The 19,385-nt window shown below is 44.0% G+C and overlaps 1 protein-coding gene across 1 annotated transcript in view; it reads left to right on the top strand.

Moving 5' to 3' along the window:
* Window positions 1-15,833, top strand: part of LOC114655268 (cytochrome P450 20A1) — a 42,086-nt gene extending 26,253 nt beyond the window's left edge. The window contains exons 8-13 of the mRNA XM_028806138.2: window positions 14,226-14,280; window positions 14,536-14,656; window positions 14,741-14,852; window positions 15,128-15,192; window positions 15,291-15,380; window positions 15,459-15,833. Of these exons, the coding sequence (XP_028661971.1) occupies window positions 14,226-14,280; window positions 14,536-14,656; window positions 14,741-14,852; window positions 15,128-15,192; window positions 15,291-15,380; window positions 15,459-15,609 (594 nt within the window). The 3' untranslated portion in view covers window positions 15,610-15,833. The remainder of the gene's footprint in view (window positions 1-14,225; window positions 14,281-14,535; window positions 14,657-14,740; window positions 14,853-15,127; window positions 15,193-15,290; window positions 15,381-15,458) is intronic.
* The last annotated feature ends 3,552 nt before the right edge of the window (window positions 15,834-19,385 follow it).

Here is a 19,385-nt window from a genome sequence, read left to right as displayed (position 1 = left end):
GTTCTGGGGGAGTAAAGAGCTGATGGGCTGTCCGTCTCTTCTGAGTTGTGGCTTTGGCCATGATGGCCATCTGCCTGCTCGGAGCCTCCCGCCCGGGTAAGGAAGCAGACCCTCGTTCTGCCTGCCCAACCTCAACCACCGTTGAATCCTGACAAGCGGTGTTCTGCATCTCTGGTCACTTTATAATCCAATGGACGTATTTCAGCAGTGGAGTTACACATTAAATGGCGCGACCTCTGCATGTGGTGGTGGATGTGGTGAGGAGCACAAACTGAATTTGGATCACTTGACAGTAATGTGCGTCAAAGCGATTAGAGCACCGTTTTCTCATGGGGGGGTCCTAGGGTGACCCCGTTTTCCCTTTTAGCCCCACAGATCTGCACAGGATGTCCCAACTCCCATCTCCTGCCCTTCTGCATTCACTCATATCATCCTGGTCACTGTCACATTTCTTCTAGATAATCAGAGAGAGAGAAGCAGGGTACAAATGGGAGTGTCGGCAACATATGAAGACCGCCAGCGTAACAGGGTAGCAGGTGACTCTCAACGCCTTCAGGCCTGGTCCGTGGATGGAATGGCGGAAACGGACAGCATGGCCACCTGCACGAATGAGCCACCTGAGAGAGGTGATTGATTTGCCTCCCTCGGCCCTTCGTTTTAAGTCTGGTGGTCTTGTCCTTGACACACCAACTGGACTCGTGGGTGTGGACTCGGCCACCCCAGTCTTGTTCTGATGCGTTTTATTTCAGCTGGACGCTAAACACCTGCATGCAAAATTCTTGTCACGATCTGGTAAGTGTCCCCGACATTGTGACATGTATATGTTGTGACAAGCGTAGTGGGCGTAGCAGCCCACTCAACCTGACACAGACGGACGCAGGAGGCACCCTGATGAAAACACAAATGGTTTTTATTTTCTTTCTTCACCGGTGGGCAACGTCTTCCCCGTTCCCCACAGGCACACACCGTCCCACTAAGTACAATAACACAATACACAATTCTTCTCCTCCCGAGTCTGGCTCACCGAGTACTGACCCCTTATAGATGGCACCCAGAAGTGCTTCATGTGCCCGTTGCCCCACTTCTGAGTGTGGTAGAAGAATCGCCCACACGGGCTCGGGCCCCAAGGATCCCAACAGGGTTGTGTCTAAACTCCATCTCCCATGAAGCCCTGCAGGAGTCTGAGGCACGGCTGCCATCTAGCGTTCTGGGGGAGGTAATGCTCTGCCCACACTTGCTCCCCTGGTCCTTCTAAGGAAGAGGCACCCTGGCACATGACATGTATGTGTGTGTGTGTGTGTGAATGTGTGTGTCAGCCGATATCTCGATGTTACCCTCCATTACAAGCACAAAGAAAGTTCCTTTGGGTTAATAAGGCCTCAAGTACTTCGATGACAATGCCAGCCCTCGAGCACAGATGGAGAGAATAGCAAAGACCACCTTAACCCCTTGTTGTCTAAATTTATTTACAATTCTATACAAAAAGAAATGATTTGTGTTTTTGCTGTCAAGCAGATGCTAATATTAGCTGGCGATTGTTCATTTGAATCGAACACACAAGCAAACCGTAAGCTGGTACGTATTTTTATCTTAGCACCACTTACAGGTCATCCAGAAAGTATTCCCAGCGCTTCATCACTTTTTCCACATTTTGTTATGTTACAGCCTTATTCCAAAATGGATTCAATTCATTTTTTTCCTCAGAAGTCTGCACACAACACCCCATAATGACAACGTGAAAAAAGTTTACTTGAGGTTTTTGCAAAGTTATTAAAAATCAAAAAACTGAGAAATCCCATGTCCATAAGTATTCACAGCCTTTGCTCAATACTTTGTCGATGCCCCTTTGGCAGCAATTCCAGCCTCAAGTCTTGTTGAATACGATACCACAAGCTTGGCACACCTATCCTTGGCCAGTTTGGCCCATTCCTCTTTGCAGCACCTCTCAAGCTCCATCAGGTTGGATGGGAAGCGTCGGTGCACAGCCATTTTAAGATCTCTCCAGAGATGTTCAATCAGATTCAAGTCTGGGCTCTGGCTGGGCCACTCAAGGACATTGACAGAGTTGTCCTGAAGCCACTCCTTTGATATCTTGGCTGTGTGCTTAGGGTCGTTGTCCTGCTGAAAGATGAACCGTCGCCCCAGTCTGAGGTCAAGAGCGCTCTGGAGCAGGTTTTCATCCAGGATGTCTCTGTACATTGCTGCAGTCATCTTTCCCTTTATCCTGACTAGTCTCCCAGTCCTCATCCCCACAGCATGATGCTGCCACCACCATGCTTCACTGTAGGGATGGTATTGGCCTGGTGATGAGCGGTGCCTGGTTTCCTCCAAACGTGACGCCTGGCATTCACACCAAAGAGTTCAATCTTTGTCTCATCAGACCAGAGAATTTTCTTTCTCATGGTCTGAGAGTCCTTCAGGTGCCTTTTGGCAAACTCCAGGTGGGATGCCATGTGCCTTTTACTAAGGAGTGGCTTCCGTCTGGCCACTCTACCATACAGGCCTGATTGGTGGATTGCTGCAGAGATGGTTGTCCTTCTGGAAGGTTCTCCTCTCTCCACAGAGGACCTCTGGAGCTCTGACAGAGTGACCATCGTGTTCTTGGTCACCTCCCTGACTAAGGCCCTTCTCCCCCGATCGCTCAGTTTAGATGGCCAGCTCTAGGAAGAGTCCTGGTGGTTTCGAACTTCTTCCACTTACGGATGATGGAGGCCACTGTGCTCATTGGGACCTTCAAAGCACCAGAAATGTTTCTGTAACCTTCCCCAGATTTGTACCTTGAGACAATCCTGTCTCTGAGGTCTACATACAATTCCTTTGACTTCATGCTTGGTTTGTGCTCTAACATGAACTGTCAACTGTGGGACCTTCTATAGACAGGTGTGTGCCTTTCCAAATCATGTCCAGCCAACTGAATTTACCACAGGTGGACTCCAATGAAGCTGCAGAAACATCTCAAGGATGATCAGGGGAAACGGGATGCACCTGAGCTCAATTATGAGCTTCACGGCAAAGGCTGTGAATACTTATGGACATGGGATTTCTCAGTTTTTTTAATAAATTTGCAAAAACCCCAAGTAAACTTTTTTCACATTGTCATTATGGGGTGTTGTGTGTAGAATTCTGAGGAAAAAAATGAATTTAATCCATTTTGGAATAAGGCTGTAACATAACAAAATGTGGAAAAAGTGATGAAGCGCTGGGAATACTTTCCGGATGCACTGTACCTCAAATTTGGACAATTTCTCCAAATTAGCAGCCAGAATCCACATACTGTACGTGCACAGCCAGGCCAACACTTTGCTTCCTTCAGGCGGATGTAGTTTCCACTACGACTGCTAGATGGCGTGACCAGTGCTTCCAATATGATCCTTGGGACACATCAACCGGTATTGGCGGGATACGGATGCCACCTTGGCTGCATTCAGGCCAGAAGCGTTTTGAAGGGACTTCATGACAGTTGTCTACAATGAGCTCCGAGGACAGTTCTGAGCTGCCACCTCATGTACTGACTGGAAACGTCGCTAAGTAGACAAACAGAAAAAGCGAAACTGCTGTGCCAGACCCCTACAAACACCAGCAGCTCAGATTTGACCAATCGGATCACGGAAATCATTCACAAGATCCCGGATTTCACATTCATCTCGTAAACTTTGCCCCTTCTGTATCTGCGTATGCTGCCTTACTCATTTTAATGGAATAAAATTGAATTTTAATTCACCACCACCACCTATTCAAAGCACCGTGATGTCCCTACGCTGATGTCCACATGACCGTCATCGTCCAGTTCTTCCATGTGAACCCTGAATACCATGAGGACTGATTGAGGTCATTGATGTCAGGTAGAATGCCTAGAGGGGGCTGGGTGGTCTCGGACCCCCTGCAGATTTTGTTGCTTTTTTTTTTCTCCAGCTGTCTGCAGTTTTTTTTTTGTTTGTTTTTTCTGTCCTCCCTGGCCATCGGACCTTACTTTTATTCTACGTTAATTAGTCTTCCCTGATGCTATTGTCTTCATCATGTAAAGCACTTTGCGCTTATCATTTGTAGGAAAATGTGCTCTAGAAAGAAGTGGTGTTGTTGTTACAACGGAAAGTGGAAATCCTAAAGTGTAACCTTCCCCGTGTCCCATAGAGCCTGACAAGTGCAGGGTCCATAGCTCGCCGTCGACTGGGGACACGTCCTAAAGCACAAAGCGTCACTTGAGAGGTCATTCGTGAATAGCCCAGTATTTATTTCAGATTACGCACCGGACATACAGCTTTACCTCCAGTTTGCTCTTTTCATTTCACTCAGCGCTCGAACGTCTGCCCTTGCGCCTTTACATTGGCTTCCAGGTTAGTTTAGGGCTGACGCCAAACTCCTCCTCCTTGGTTATCGGAGCCTATCAGTACATGCGCCTCACTGCCCAAATGAATTAATAAAGCAGCGGGATTGAGGGAGGGGCAAACTTTAAGCCACTGTGCAGTCAGGAGTGATCTGCCCGCCTGTGCTTCCTCTAAAGCGGGGGGTCTCCAACTCTAGTCCTGGAGGGCCGCAGCGGCCATAACCCTTCTCCTAATCAGTGACCAGATGTTGCTGCTAATGAACTCTTTGCCTTCATTTTAATTGATGCACAACTTAAGACTCGGGGTCCCTTAATTATTTCTTTTTCCTTAATTGGCCACTAAACAATATTAAGACACAAAAAAAACGCACCTGCGTCCATCACACCATAACTGAAAAAAAAGAAAGGTGAAGGGCTCAGGAATGTTGATCTGCTCAGGTCCACAAAACATTTTGACAGCCAGCGCTCTTAAAAAAAAAAAAATAAATAAATAAATAAATAATGTTTGCCATGGAATTAAATAACAGGTTTAATTAGTAACGAGATTTGGCTTCAAATGAACGAACTGAAGTTGGTTGGCGTTTGAGGCCCCAACTTAGTTGATCGTCTGTGGTCTCGCTTCACATCAAATTTATGTTTAGGTGCCGTTTAAGGACAAAAGAATCAATTCAGCGGTCAGAGTCAATGAAAATAAAGGGAAATGGTGAATTAGCAACAAAAACTGGTCACACAAATTAAGAAAAGGGTCCGAATGAAAACCTGCAGCCACTGTGGCCCTCCAGGACTGGAGTTGGAGACCCCTGAACTAAAGACTGAGGAGGAGTTCACGGGGGGCCCCTTTTATTAAGGTGCTTGGCGTGAAGAATGATGTGCTGTGAAGTGTGGCGCTCAAAGTCCAAACTACAGTGGAACTTCGGTTTGCGAGTAACTTGGTTTACGAGTGTTTTGCAAGACGAGCAAAAATTTTTAATAAATTTTCACTTGATAAACGAGCGAGGTCTTGCAGTACGAGTAGTTTGTCTGCTGAGCGTCATGTGATCACAACTGAGCTGATGGTTCTTCTCTCTCTCTCTCACTGCGGGATTGTGGGCAATCGTCTCCTATTCTCTGTCTGAGTCGGTGTGCCTCACTCATATAGTCAACATCCATACGAGCGTATAGTGTTTACTACAGCATTAACATTGTGACTGTGTGTGCGCGCGCGTGTGTGTGTGAGCTGTGATGTGCGAGTCAACAACAACAACAACACCATTTATTTATATAGCACATTTTCATACAAAAAGTAGCTCAAAGTGCTTTACATAATGAAGAGAAGAAAAATAAAAGACAAAATAAGAAATTAAAATAAGACAACATTAGTTAACATAGAAAGGAGTAAGGTCCGATGGCCAGGGTGGACAGAAAAAACAAAAAAAAACTCCAGAGAGCTGGAGAAAAAAAATAAAATCTGTAGGGGTTTCAGGCCACGAGACCACCCAGTCCCCTCTGGGCATTCTACCTCACATAAATGAAATAGTCCTCTTTGTAGTTCGGGTTTTTCACGGAGTCACTTGATGCTGATGGTCGTACAGACTTCTGGCTTTTAATCCATCCATCATTGTTGGAACATCATGGTGCTTTGGGTAGATGGTGGTGGCGGCGCATGCCACCACCAACAGGACACCGGAAAAGGAAACAGAAGAGAGAGTAGGGGTTAGTACAGATTTTGAATGAATAGTTATGATAATGAATTGAATATACAGAGTATCAGGATTAAATTACAGTGAAGTCATGAGAAGGCCATGTTACAGTAATGTGTTTTCAGTAGTTTTTTTAAAGTGCTCCACTGTATTAGCCTGGCGAATTCCTACTGGCAGGCTATTCCAGATTTTAGGTGCATAACAGCAGAAGGTCACCCGCCTCACCACTTCTTTTAAGTTTTGCTCTTGGAATTCTAAGGAGACACACAGTTGAGGATCTGAGGTTACGATTTGGAATATAAGGTGTCAGACATTCCGATATATAAGCCGGGGCGAGATTATTTAAAGCTTTATAAACCATAAGCAGAATTTTAAAGTCAATTCTGAATGACACAGGTAACCAGTGTAGTGACATCAAAACTGGAGAAATGTGTTCGGATTTTCTTTTCCTGGTAAGGATTCTAGCAGCTGCATTCTGCACTAGTTGCAAACGATTGATGTCTTTTTTGGGTAGTCCTGAGAGGAGTGCGTTACAGTAATCTAGCCGACTGAAAACAAACGCATGAACTAATTTCTCTGCATCTTTCGATGATATAAGAGGTCTAACTTTTGCTATGTTTCTTAGGTGAAAAAATGCTGTCCTAGTGATCTGATTAATATGCGATTTAAAATTCAGATTACAATCAACGGTTACCCCTAAGCTTTTTACCTCCGATTTGACTTTTAATCCTAATGCATCCAGTTTATTTCTAATAGCCTCATTATATCCATTATTGCCAATCACTAAGATTTCGTTTTTTTCTTTATTTAATTTGAGAAAGTTACTATTCATCCATTCTGAGATACAAGTTAGACATTGTGTTAGCGAATCAAAAGATTTGGGGTCATCAGGTGCTATTGATAAATACAGCTGTGTGTCATCAGCATAGCTGTGGTAGCTCACGTTGTGCCCTGAGATAATCTGACCTAATGGAAGCATGTAGATTGAGAAGAGCAGTGGACCCAGGATAGAGCCTTGTGGAACACCATATAGAATATCATGTGTCTTTGAGTTATAATTACCACAACTAACAAAGAATTTTCTCCCTGCCAGGTAGGATTCAAACCAATTTAAGACACTGCCAGAGAGGCCCACCCATTGACTAAGGCGATTCTTAAGAATATTATGATCAATGGTGTCAAATGCGGCACTCAGATCTAAGAGGATGAGAACAGATAAATGGCCTCTGTCTGCATTTATCCGCAAGTCATTTACTACTTTAACGAGTGCAGTTTCTGTGCTGTGATTTGTTCTAAAACCTGACTGAAATTTATCAAGAATAGCAGGTTTATTGAGGTGCTCATTTAACTGTATAATGACTGCCTTCTCTAGAATTTTACTTAAGAAAGGCAGGTTAGAGATGGGTCTATAATTTTCAAGAGCAGAGGGATCGAGATTATTTTTCTTAAGTAGGGGTTTAACTACCGCAGTCTTAAGACAGTCTGGGAAGACCCCCATATCTAATGACGAATTTACTATGTCAAGAACATTATCAATAAGCACGCCCAATACTTCTTTGAAAAAATTTGTTGGTATTGGGTCAAGGGCACAGGTGGAGGGTTTCATTTGAGAAATTATTTTATGTAAATCAGGTAAATCTATCCTAGTGAAAGACTTTAATTTGTTTATTATGGGGTACTGGGGTTTAGGAGGATCCTTAGTGTTGGGGAGATATACTATGTTATTTCTAATATCATTAATTTTTTGATTGAAAAATGCAGCGATAGCCTCACAGGTTTTACTGGAAGTACTTAGGAGGCATTCCTTTGAGTTACCTGGGTTTAACAGATGATCAATTGTCGAAAATAAGACTCTGGGATTACTAGCATTGTTATTTATAATCTTAGAGAAATAGCAGCGTCTCTCAAGACGGACTGTGTTATTGTATTCTGTTATTTTAACTTTTAATATTTCATAGTCAATAGTTAGTTTAGTTTTCCTCCATTTACGCTCAGCTCTACGGCATGTTCTCTTTAAATCAGACACTCTTTGGGTCTTCCATGGTATAACAATGCTAGAAGATTTTTTAACTGTCTTTTCAGGTGCAACTAAGTCAACAGCAGCCCTCACTTTAGTATTAAATCTTTCCACCTTACTATTTACATTCTCCTCGCTATTATAGTTGGCACTATAAACGGACTGATTGGTTAGAATGTTTGAAAGTTTTAAAGCTGCTGATGAGTCAAAGAAATGTTTTTTAACAATATGCTTCTCATGAGTGTTTTCTATCATTATTTCTATATTAAAGAGTAGAAGAAAATGGTCTGATAGACCCGTATCAATGACCTGCTTTATATCAACTTTTAGTCCTTTAGTAATCACTAAGTCTAACGTATGACCTGCTTTATGTGTAGGCTGATTAACGAGCTGTCTCAAATCAAAAGAGTCCAGGAGGTTCATAAATTCTTTTACTTTCTGGTCACATTGATTATCTATATGAAAATTAAAGTCGCCGACTATTAAGAGTGTGTCATAGTTCGTAATTAAGATTGACATCAAGTCAGAGAATTCCTCAAAGAAAGACGCGTTGAATTTTGGAGGTCTATACACGGATAATACTAGAACGTGAGAATCTCCCTGAATAATAATGGCGAGATACTCAAAAGACTTGAATTTACCAAAACTGATATTTTTACATTTTAACCTGCTTGAGTAAATGTTTGCTAGTCCTCCACCCCTCTTTCCTTGGCGATCAGCACGAGTAAAACTGTAATCCGGAGGCGCAGATTCGAGTCCCTGTCTTGCACCCTAAAACACGAAGCTGAGTCTCAGTACTTTAGCAACACCAGCTTTATTCAGCTTGAAACAGCAACAGCGCGGTTATTTATACACAGACACAGCAGTCAGGCAGGGCCCTGCACATTTCTAATGTTTCTTGTTCCTTGTATCACCCATCGACGGCAGGCGCTTACAGCATGTCCGCGATCTTTTCGGATTCGCTTTTACAGAGAACTGCTACAGCGCTGGGAGACTGCGATTGCTTTGGGACGCTCTTCCGCATGTCGTCCCGTTGGGTGCAATCCCACAAGAGTTTAGAAACTCACTCACACCAGCCATGATTCTTTTCAAAGGTAAAGTGCAGGTTAATTTGTTTTATGTATTTTTACTTTATATTTTGTATTAATCATTTTTATATGAATAGTTTTGGGTTGTGGAACAAATCATCGGAGTTTCCATTATTTCTTATGGGGAAATTCACTTTGATATACGAATGCTTTGGACTACGAGCACGTTTCCGGAACGAATTATGCTTGCAAACCGAGGTTCCACTATAGTGGCAGCTTTGTAATATGGTGCCAGGGCTTGCCAACCACGGTTGTAGCAGACTCAAACCCATCTAAGGTTCATAGCGTCGATGGGATGGTGATTTGTTTTTTTTTTTTTTTTTTTTTTTTTCGATGGGGATCCCAGGAACGCACCCTGGCCTTGGCCCGACTCGCACACACACCCTCACAGAGACAAAAAAGCAACCGGTAATAAAACAGAAATTAAAGAATGGATTAAACAATAATAAATGAAACGTATGAAACTACAGTGTTCGCTTTACAGTGATACACAAGAATAACAAACCACTAACAGAAACCACACACGACGAAGTCCATGAGAAACGGCAACTGGTGAAATGAAACGATGGAGGTGGAGAGTCCAGAGATCAGCCCGCTGTACCGTATGTGAATGTAAAGGTCAGTCCTACCGGGATGAGATGATGATGATGATGATGATGTGTGACGGGATCAGGACGACAGGAAATCCTCAGACAGTAGGAAGACACCAGACGGTCTGTACGCCAGACACAGGAGACCATCCAGGACAAGACGAGAATCCACAGGCAGCCAAACGGGAAGGCAAAAGTGCAGCAAGTGTTGTTGTTTTAGTGTTTGCACCCAGTCACGTCTCGTCACAGCACCCCGTTTAAACTAATCTGTATGTTTGTTTAAATGTCATCCACGTAATGAGAAACAGGGAAAGATGTTGCAGGGAGGCAGCGAGCCCTGGAAACGGCAGAACCCGAGTTTTGGTAGTTACAAGCGGCTCATTATTATTTAAACAGTAAGGAGGGAAAGAAGACAGACGAGAGGAGAGGAGGAGATTCACTTCACCTAACAAACCACCAATCATCTTTTTTCTGCCTTTATTCACATCGTGCCTTCTTTCAAGTTTGTTTCTCATTCAGCTGGACTCACAACAACACAGTCATCAGCAGAAACTCCGGGGCTGGACATTATTTTCCACCATCGCTGATGAATCACGGTGAGATCGTTCTGTATGTTATTTACCCGGACTCATACAATACAATACAATTTAATTTTGTAGAGCCCAAAATCACACAAGAAGTGCTGCAATGGGCTTTAACAGACCCTAACCCTCTTGACAGCCCCCCAGCCTTGACTCTCTAAGAAGACAAAGAAAAACTCCCAATAAAAACCTTTGTCGGGAAAAAAATGGAAGAAACCTCCGGAAAGGCAGTTCAAAGAGAGACCCCTGTCCAGGTAGGTTGGGCGTACAGTGGGTGTCAAAAAGAAAAAGGGGGTCAATACAATACAATACAATACAAAGAACAGAACAAATCCTCAATACAAATAAAAATTTTACAAGTACGGACCAGAATTTAACACTAGATGATATGCCATAATATGAGGTCCTGGAGACCTCAGCCATCAAGCTGCCTCCCCCATTTGGCCATTGCATAACTAGGCCAGCCAATCCGATGACAGGACCCCTCAACCTGACGATTCCTGTGATCCTCCATCAGAGATGACTATACCTTAGGCAGATAAAACAACTTGGCAGGTGGGCCGTGGGCACCAAGTGCCACATTTGAGTACCGAGAAGAGAAACCGAACAGGTGAGGGTTAGTAACCAATTAGAACTATCATGTTACTTATGTTTTAGTGCTAATGACAGTCCGCTCAGTTAATCAGCAGCGCTAGTCAGGGTGTGCTAAATTGAAGTCATGAGTCTTTAAAAGCTGAGACTGAAGGGGCATCTCTTATAGTAGCCGGCAGACCACTCCACAGTTTAGGGGGTCCTATAACTAAAAGCTCGACCTCCCACTGTTATTTTATTAATCCTTGGAATCCTAAGCAGACCGGCATCTTGAGATCTTAATGTGCGCTCAGGTTTGTAAGTCATGAGAAGTTCAGACAAGTAAGCCGGACCTTGGACATTTAATACTTTATATGTTAAAAGGAGGATTTTGAAATCTGCCCTAAACTTAACCAGTGAAACAGTTGGTGGTGATGGTGCGGAAGATGAAAACATCAACTTACCATATCACGAAGAATATCTACAACCATTAACACCGTCAGGTCTTCCACCGGCCGAATTACTGTTGAAAGAAGGATGAATCGTAATGTTATTACGTAATCGATGTCTGAGTGATGGGCTATGCAATAAGACAAGATTAGTTGTATTCAAAGTTGGTCAAACAATTCTGACATATAAAATATTAACAGGCGACAAGAAAGGTAATGAAGTCCATCTTCACTAATGACATGAGACACCAAAGGAGATCTTGATATGCCATTTCTGTTAAAACGTTTACAGTTTCCTGTTAGAACAGCTTTTGCAAAGACGATTAACAAATCACAGGGACAAACATTCGAAAAAGTCGGTTTATTTATTAGAGAGAAAGAAACAAAATTCACTCACAGCAGTTGTACGTTACGTTGTCACAATGACAGTCCAAACACGGAATCAAAATTCAATGCGATTTTGACGAAAAGTTAATTCAAAAAATTGTTTTACAGTAAAAGTGTACGTTTAAAACGTATTTGTGTGCTAATTTCAAAGCCAAACAGAACGAAAACGTATAACACAATGAATACCTCGAACGCAACATTAAACAGAATTTTCTTTCAATTTATTACGTTTGACTATTTTGTACTATAGTTAATTACTTGCTGTAATGTACAATAGTTAGTTCTATTATGCATATGTAACAATTCCCATGAAAATAACAATCTGTTTAAATTGTACATCTGCATCCCCATACGCGAGTGGCAGAGCCGTGAAGTGGTCAGTGTGTAGCGCCCGCCCGGGGGTTGGCAAGCGAAGCGAGCAGCGGGCAGAGCCCCTCAGTTCTAAAGTATTATTTTTTCCCATAATTACATATATTTATCAGACTGTCACACCAATCTTACATGTATTTGTTATGTAGTTAGTCATTTGTAAAGACACAGATTTATTTAAACACACAGGAAGGAAGAGCAGTTCGGACTGATTAACATAACTGGACCTTCACCATATCTCTCCATTACTCTGGTCAGCGGAGGAGAGGAACACAAAACCTCAGTGGAGCATTCTGGTCCGAGTCCTGCAGACGTTGGCCACCCGCCTGCTGCTCATTCTGTGCTTTCATATTGAATGTGGGCACAGAATGTTTCCATCCTTTAATTCCAGGGCTCCCCGTACCTAAGGTGTCTTTTCTGTGAGCAGTGGCACCAAAGTGGGACAGCAGACCATCAAAATGAGTAACGGGACAGAGGTGACTTAGTACCTTAGGAGTCACACTGGACTGGTTACTAACTACAGTACATCCAGACCGTGGACTGAAGCCATTAAGAAGGCTCATAGGATAACAACAACACCTTTTATCTCTAGAGCAGATTTTCGTACAAATGATGTGCTTTACAGGATGAAGAAAGAGAAAAAAAGACAAACTATAAAAATAAAATGAGGCGACACTAATTAACATAGAATAAAAGTTAAGGTCCAATGACCAGGGGAGGACAGAAAAAAAAAAACTCCAGATGGCTGGAGAAAAAAAAAAAAAAACAAAATCTGCAGGGGGGTCCGAGGCCACGAGACCACCCAGCCCCCCACCAACCAAACATCAATGATCTCAATCACTCCTCAGGGTTTTCAGGCTTCACCTGGAAGAATTTGATGATGATGATGGTCATGTGGACCTCTGGCCTTTAAACCATCAATGGAGGGACAGCACGGTGGTCTGATCATCTGCACCACCACAGAAAACTGGAAAGAGAACAGCAGGGAAAGTCGGATTTAGTACAGAGTGTGGAGACACCATGAATGATAAGGATAATTAAATAAATATGAAGCTATGAGGAAGCTATGTGACAATAATGGAGTTTTTAGCAGTTTTTTAAATTTCTCTTGGTAAACTCGTATTCCAGATTTGAGGTGCATAACAGCAGATGGCCGCCCGCCTCCCCACTTCTTTTAAGTTTAGCTCTTGGACTTCTAAGCAGACCCTCATTTGAAGATCTGAGGTTATGATTTGGAGTGTAAGGTATATAGGATGGAGCAGACCATACGCCATATTTTAAAGTCAATTCTAAATGACATGGGTAACCAGTGTAGTGACATCAGAACTGGCGTGATGTGCTCGGAATTTCTTTTCCTAGTTCTGTGGCGCCCTGATGTGTGGAGTACAGCCTGATGGGTGTTAGACTTGCACCTCGTAACACACTGGTGAAGCCTCACCTGCAGTCCTGTGTTCACTTTTGGTCTCCATGTTACAAAAAAGACAAAGCAGCGCTTGGAAAAGTCCGGAGAAGAGCAACGGGGCTGATTGGGGACCATGGAGAGTGAGCAAGGGGGAAGGAGTTGAGCCAGTGAAGATTGTGAGGTGTCGTAACTGAAGTGCATTTAATAATTAAACAAATTTGGAGAGTGGATCCTGGCTTTTAGTTTAAGATGAGTTGTTGAATAAGGACACAGTGGGAAACGTAAGGATAATTTAACTGTAAATGTTAAAAAGGTGTTCCTCACATAAAGAACCACAAAAACAAGGAATACGTGACCACATAGTGTGGTGGACTGGAGGGCTTTAGGGAGCTTCAGAATTTGGGAGAAATTAGGATTGAAAAGCTTTGTCGGGTCCTCATCAAAACTGTCTGTGTGAAGACATCGAGCTGCCATAGGCCTGGCTCTTTGCCCCTCAAATCCTTGCTCGGGTGGTCTTCTCAGCTGCCGTTCATTTTGTTGTCCATGGCACAACTCTCTTTGCTTTGGGTGCTCTGCCTCTGAAGTTCCTTCTCTCTTGTGCAGCCTGACGAAGCTTTCCTGGACTTGTCTTCTCCCCTCACGTGGCTCAGCTTTGTCCACCATAGCCATGACTGGCAAAGCAAAAGGACACAGAGCTACAGTGTCTTCTGTTAGACCCGAGCCCAGGTGTGCTAATGATGGCTTCCTCTCCTTGTTACTGTCTCCCCAGGTGCTAGAGGACAGTGTCATTTTCTCTTTGGTGGGCTGCATCATCACAGCTAATTGTAAGTAGGACTTTAGGAGAATTGTGTGTGTGATGGACAGCTGAAGAGTGCCACCTCATATCTGTCAAGCTAGCCAGCTAACCAAGGGGGGCACGTGCTGTACTCCTAGACGTGGGCCACTTTTTGCTGGTCATCTGAGCCAAGCAGTGTTACATGTAAATTAAAGTGACATGGCATTATGCAACTGACCACCTGCGCCATGATGTGAGCTGGCATACCTCGATTGGTTACTCACTACTGCCCACTTCTGTTCAGTATGCAGCTGGGCGGTATATTTTCTGTCCACCGTGGAAGACGTTCAGGAGGAGCTGCACCGTGAGCTGGAGGAGGTCCTGGGCCAGGGGCCGGTGACACTGGACAAGTTAGAGCAGTTGAGGTGAGTGTCCTTGTCCCTCTACACTGGCCATGTTCTCCAGGAGCCCCCAGTCCTAATACGCTGTGTCTGATTTGTCTTCATCAGGCTCTGTAGACGAGTCCTTCATGAGACCGTCCGAACTGCCAAACTGACCCCTGTGGCAGCCCGTGTGCAGGAGCTGGAGGGACGTGTGGACCAGCATGTCATTCCTAAAGAGGTATGGCAGGGTTTAATGGGACTCTGCAAAACATGGCCAGCTGATTTGGCCAAGGAGTGGACTGTGTGCCTCCAGGTGCTGTTGGGATCTGCAAGTGGACAGGGCATCACTGGGTGCTGATGGCATTTCTGTGTCTGTTGGGTGTTGCTGGGTATGGCAGCTCTGCCCACTGATGGAGTATCTGCATGTGGCACCTTCTTTCTTTCAGTAGGTGTTGCCCTGCTAGTCCCCCTTGTTTTTTTTTCTCTCTCCACACAATGTTCTCTTTGTTTCAGACTCTGGTTATCTATGCCCTGGGTGTGGTGCTACAGGATGCTGCCATCTGGCCCCTGCCTTACAGGTTTGTAGGTGGACCTTGGCCTGTGCTGTTTTACTCCTTTGCTGCAATGTCTTCTCTTTTTCAGCTGCTTTGTGCTTCCTTGTGTTTCTTCTCCACAGGTTCGATCCTCATCGATTTGATGAAGAATCAGCAAGGAAGAGCTTGTCTTTGTTGGGTTTCTCTGGAAGCCAGGAGTGTCCAGAGCTGCGGTGAGTAGAACGTCCTCCATGAGGTTAAGTCCTGGCATTAACCATCATTCACTGACCTTGCCACGTCTTGTACCTCAGGTTTGCCTATGTGGTGGCAACGGTGTTACTCTGTTCGCTGCTGAACAGACTGAAGCTCTGCAAGGTGTCCAGCCAGGTTGTGGAAGAAAGGTGTGAACTCGTGTCATCCCCAAAGGAAGAGGCCTGGATCTCGGTGAGCCGCAGAAGCTAGAGGAGGAAAACCTCAAGGACACTTTCATTGAGCACAAGGAGCTACCATTGAGCACTCTGGACTGTACAAGATGGACATCTTGGTAGACAGCTTGAGCAGAAGGAACTCGGCCAATGAGAGGACGAGGACAACCAGTGGGCCCATTGTGGGAGCCAGCCCAAGTTACAGATGTCCCAGAGTGCTTCCTGCTATCACAATAAAGAGCAGTGGCCTTTCTCACTTTACTCTTACTAGTTGGCTGACATGCTTTATCCAAGGGTGACTTGCATCATTTCAGATCCAGTTGGTTACGTTTGTTTTTTGTCTTTCCAGTTGGAGCCCAGGCAGGTGAAGTGACTTGTTGAGTGTCACACAGTGTTGTCAGTAGTGGCATTTGAACCCACAGCCTCAGGGTTTGAAGTCCAAAGCCTTAACTGCAACACCACACTGCCTGAATCTCTCTGCCGTGTTGCTCTTTGTTCCATCCATTGGCCTTCATTTCAGGGCTTTTGTGGCCTACCAGCACTTTCTAATAAAAATAATCAGACCCACCTCCACAGAGCACAGGGGAGCCTCTTTCTTTACCCTTCTGCTTTCATCTTTCCTCACTGATTTCATCCCATTGATCCCAAGGTTGCCATCACACCTGTTGGTGATCACCATTTTCCACACAGTTCTTTACAGTGGGCTCTACCGTTGAGGTCCATTCAGATCCCATGTTCTCAAACTTCTACCCCTTACAAAGGGGACAGATGATCTCCTCCCAAACCTTGTCTGGCTGGTCCCAGCACAACCTCACTACTCATTTGGGTCTTCTCAGCAGTGGCTCCATTTTTAAGAGCCAAGTCAACACCGAGGTGTGATCAGTGGGTCCAGACCTTTAGATCAGATGACTACAAAGCTGACCGATGGCCTTTAGCCCAAGGGTAGCAGAGGTGGATCAGTACAAAAATGCTGACTTTCAGTATTGATACCAAAATGGTACCGAAGCAAATAATTGAGAACTCCCCCCTTCCCGATGTTTTGTACACCCTGCCCATAGACACGTGCACCTCCCTGCTACGCTGCAGTCCTCTAATCATTATGAAGAGCGCGTCCCCCTCGGAATCACCAGTGCGTTTTATATATATATATATATATATATGCCAAATCCCACTGACGACTCGCTCATCACGAAATCTCCCGCACCATGAGGACTTGGGACTTGAAATTTGGAATGTGGGGTACCCTTGGCCCAAAGCTGCTCGCTAAGAAACGGTTTGAAAAATTTTGTGGTCCAAGTGTGAAATTTCTATTTTTTTAGAACCGTTTGTATGTCTGTCAGCGTTTCACGAGAGAACTACTTCACGGCTTTAGATTGGGATATTTTTCTAGAATTTGCTTGAACATTCTGTTGATTTTGCGACTTTCTCATCGTGGTATCAGAGTTCACTTGCAGTACCGATTCATTAGTGCAAATCCTAGAGAGACTGGCAGCGGGGCCCTCCTCACTCACGCGTCTGCCTCGGGGCGTAACCTTAACTCCGCTTAGTTAGCGAACAAGAGAACGACTTCACGGATTTAGATCTTTTTTTTTCTATAATTTGCTTGAACATTCTGGTTGATTTTGTGACTTCTCTCATTGTGCTAAAAATCAGAGTTCACTTGTAGGAGCGATATATTCATGCTAATCCGAGAGGAGAGGGCAGAGTGACGTCAGGAGTAGAGAGCTGGGCAGGGCCCTCCTCACTGTCCTGTGTCACTAATACTGGCTAGTATAATATAAAATATATATATGTGTGTGTGTAACTAGGGGGCTTTGCCCCCTGCACTCACCAACCCCTGGGCTTGCACTACACGCTAGCCACTTTGCGGTTCTGCCGCTCACGTGTGGGGATGCGCATGTTCAATTTAAACAGATTGTTATTTTCATGGGAATTGTTACATATGTGCCTCACAGTAAGGAGACATGGGTTCGCTTCCCGGGTCCTCCCTGCGTGGAGTTTGCATGTTCTCCCCGTGTCTGCGTGGGTTTCCTCCCACAGTCCAAGGACATGCAGGTTAGGTGGATTGGCGATCCTAAATTGGCTGCCGTGTGTGGGTGTGTTTCCTGTGGTGGGCCGGCACCCTGCCCGGGACTGGTTCCTGTCTTGCGCCCTGTGTTGGCTGGGATTGGCTCCAGCAGACCCCGTGACCCTGTCTTCGGATTCAGCGGGTTGGAAAATGGATGGATAGATTGTTACATATGCATAATTGAACTATTTTACATTACAGCAAGTAATTAACCATATTAAAAAATAGTAAACCGTAATAATTTAAAAGTAAATTCTGCTTCGTGTTGCATTAGTTATTTGTTGCGTAATACGATTTTATTGTTTGTCTTTGAAATGAACACGCAAATAATTTTAAACTTACACTTTTACTGTAAAACTTCAGTAAAAACAATATTTGGAATTACATTTCCGTCAATATCGCATTGAATTTTGATTCCGTGTTTGGACTTTCAGCGTGACAATGCAACGTATAACTGGCCGTGAGTGAATTTCGTTTCTTTCTCTCTAATAAATAAACGACTTTTTCAAATGTCTGTCCCTGTAATTTGTTAATTGTTATAGCAAAAGCTATTCTAATAGGAAACTGTAAACGTTTTAAAACGAATGTCATATCAAGATCTCCTTTGGTGTCTAATGTTACCCCTGAAGATGTACTACAATACCTTTCTTGGAAATATCCTTCTTTAAACAGTAATTTGTGCGGTAGAAGACCAGATGGTGTTAACGGTTGTAGATATTCTTCGTGATATTGTAAGTCGATGTTTTCATCTTCCGCACCATCACCACCAACTGTTTCAGCAGAGTCTACTGATATGCAGTTAACCAATTTGCCATGTAACCGATCGTCAATTTTGGCATTAATTAGTTTGACTTCATCGTGTTGATAACCCTTTGTGATAAAATTCTTCAATAAGATTTGGATATAATACGTCTTCTTTAATTGGGAACTTTAAGTGGGGAAAACGTTAAAATTTATAAGAGCTGAGAGAGCAGGAACTATGTCTGATAAAAGCATTGACACGAATGAGAGGTGAGAGGACCGTGAGCGTGGCTGAATGTGGTTGAGAGGCGGGTGGGATTTGAAAAAATCTCATTTCAAAAGTCTCGTCTCGCGGGACTTGAAAAAAATCTCTTGGGGGAAAAAAGTCTTGTCTCGTATCAAAAGATTTTTTTAAATAATAGAGAGATATAAATGATTCCAGGCAGATACAGGGTGGCCCATCTTGTCTGCAACTGGATAGGCGGTCGTATCGCCTGCATTATTTCCTTGCTGCCTGACCCCTGGAAACCACTTTTGAAGTGCATTGTTACTTCCAGCAAGATGATGCGACTTGCTATACTTCTCACATATCTATGGCTACTATTACTAGCAAGAGTTTATGGCCACCACGATGGCCTGACTTAACAACATGCAACTATTTCTTGTGGAGTCATTTAAAGTGCTGCGTGTATGAGACAAGTCCGCGGACTGTAAATGAACTGAAGCTGAACATTGAAAATGCCATACAGAGAATCGGTCTCTTGACATTGCAAAGAGTGTACATGAACATGCTGAAACGGGCACAGAGATGTATTGACGCACAAGGAGATCACTTTCAGCATCTTCTGCACATGTGACTACCACATTTGATCGTTTTTCTCTTCACCACGTAATGCAGTTGTCTTGGTGGAGACGGGCCACCCCGTACAATACATATATTACATCGAAGAGAGGGAGTCTTGGGCCCCACAATTTAGTTCTGATCATGGTAATAAATGGACAAG

Source organism: Erpetoichthys calabaricus, chromosome 8 (assembly GCF_900747795.2).
Source record: "Erpetoichthys calabaricus chromosome 8, fErpCal1.3, whole genome shotgun sequence".
Lineage (NCBI taxonomy): Eukaryota > Metazoa > Chordata > Cladistia > Polypteriformes > Polypteridae > Erpetoichthys > Erpetoichthys calabaricus.
This window is presented reverse-complemented; position numbering and strand designations above follow the sequence as displayed.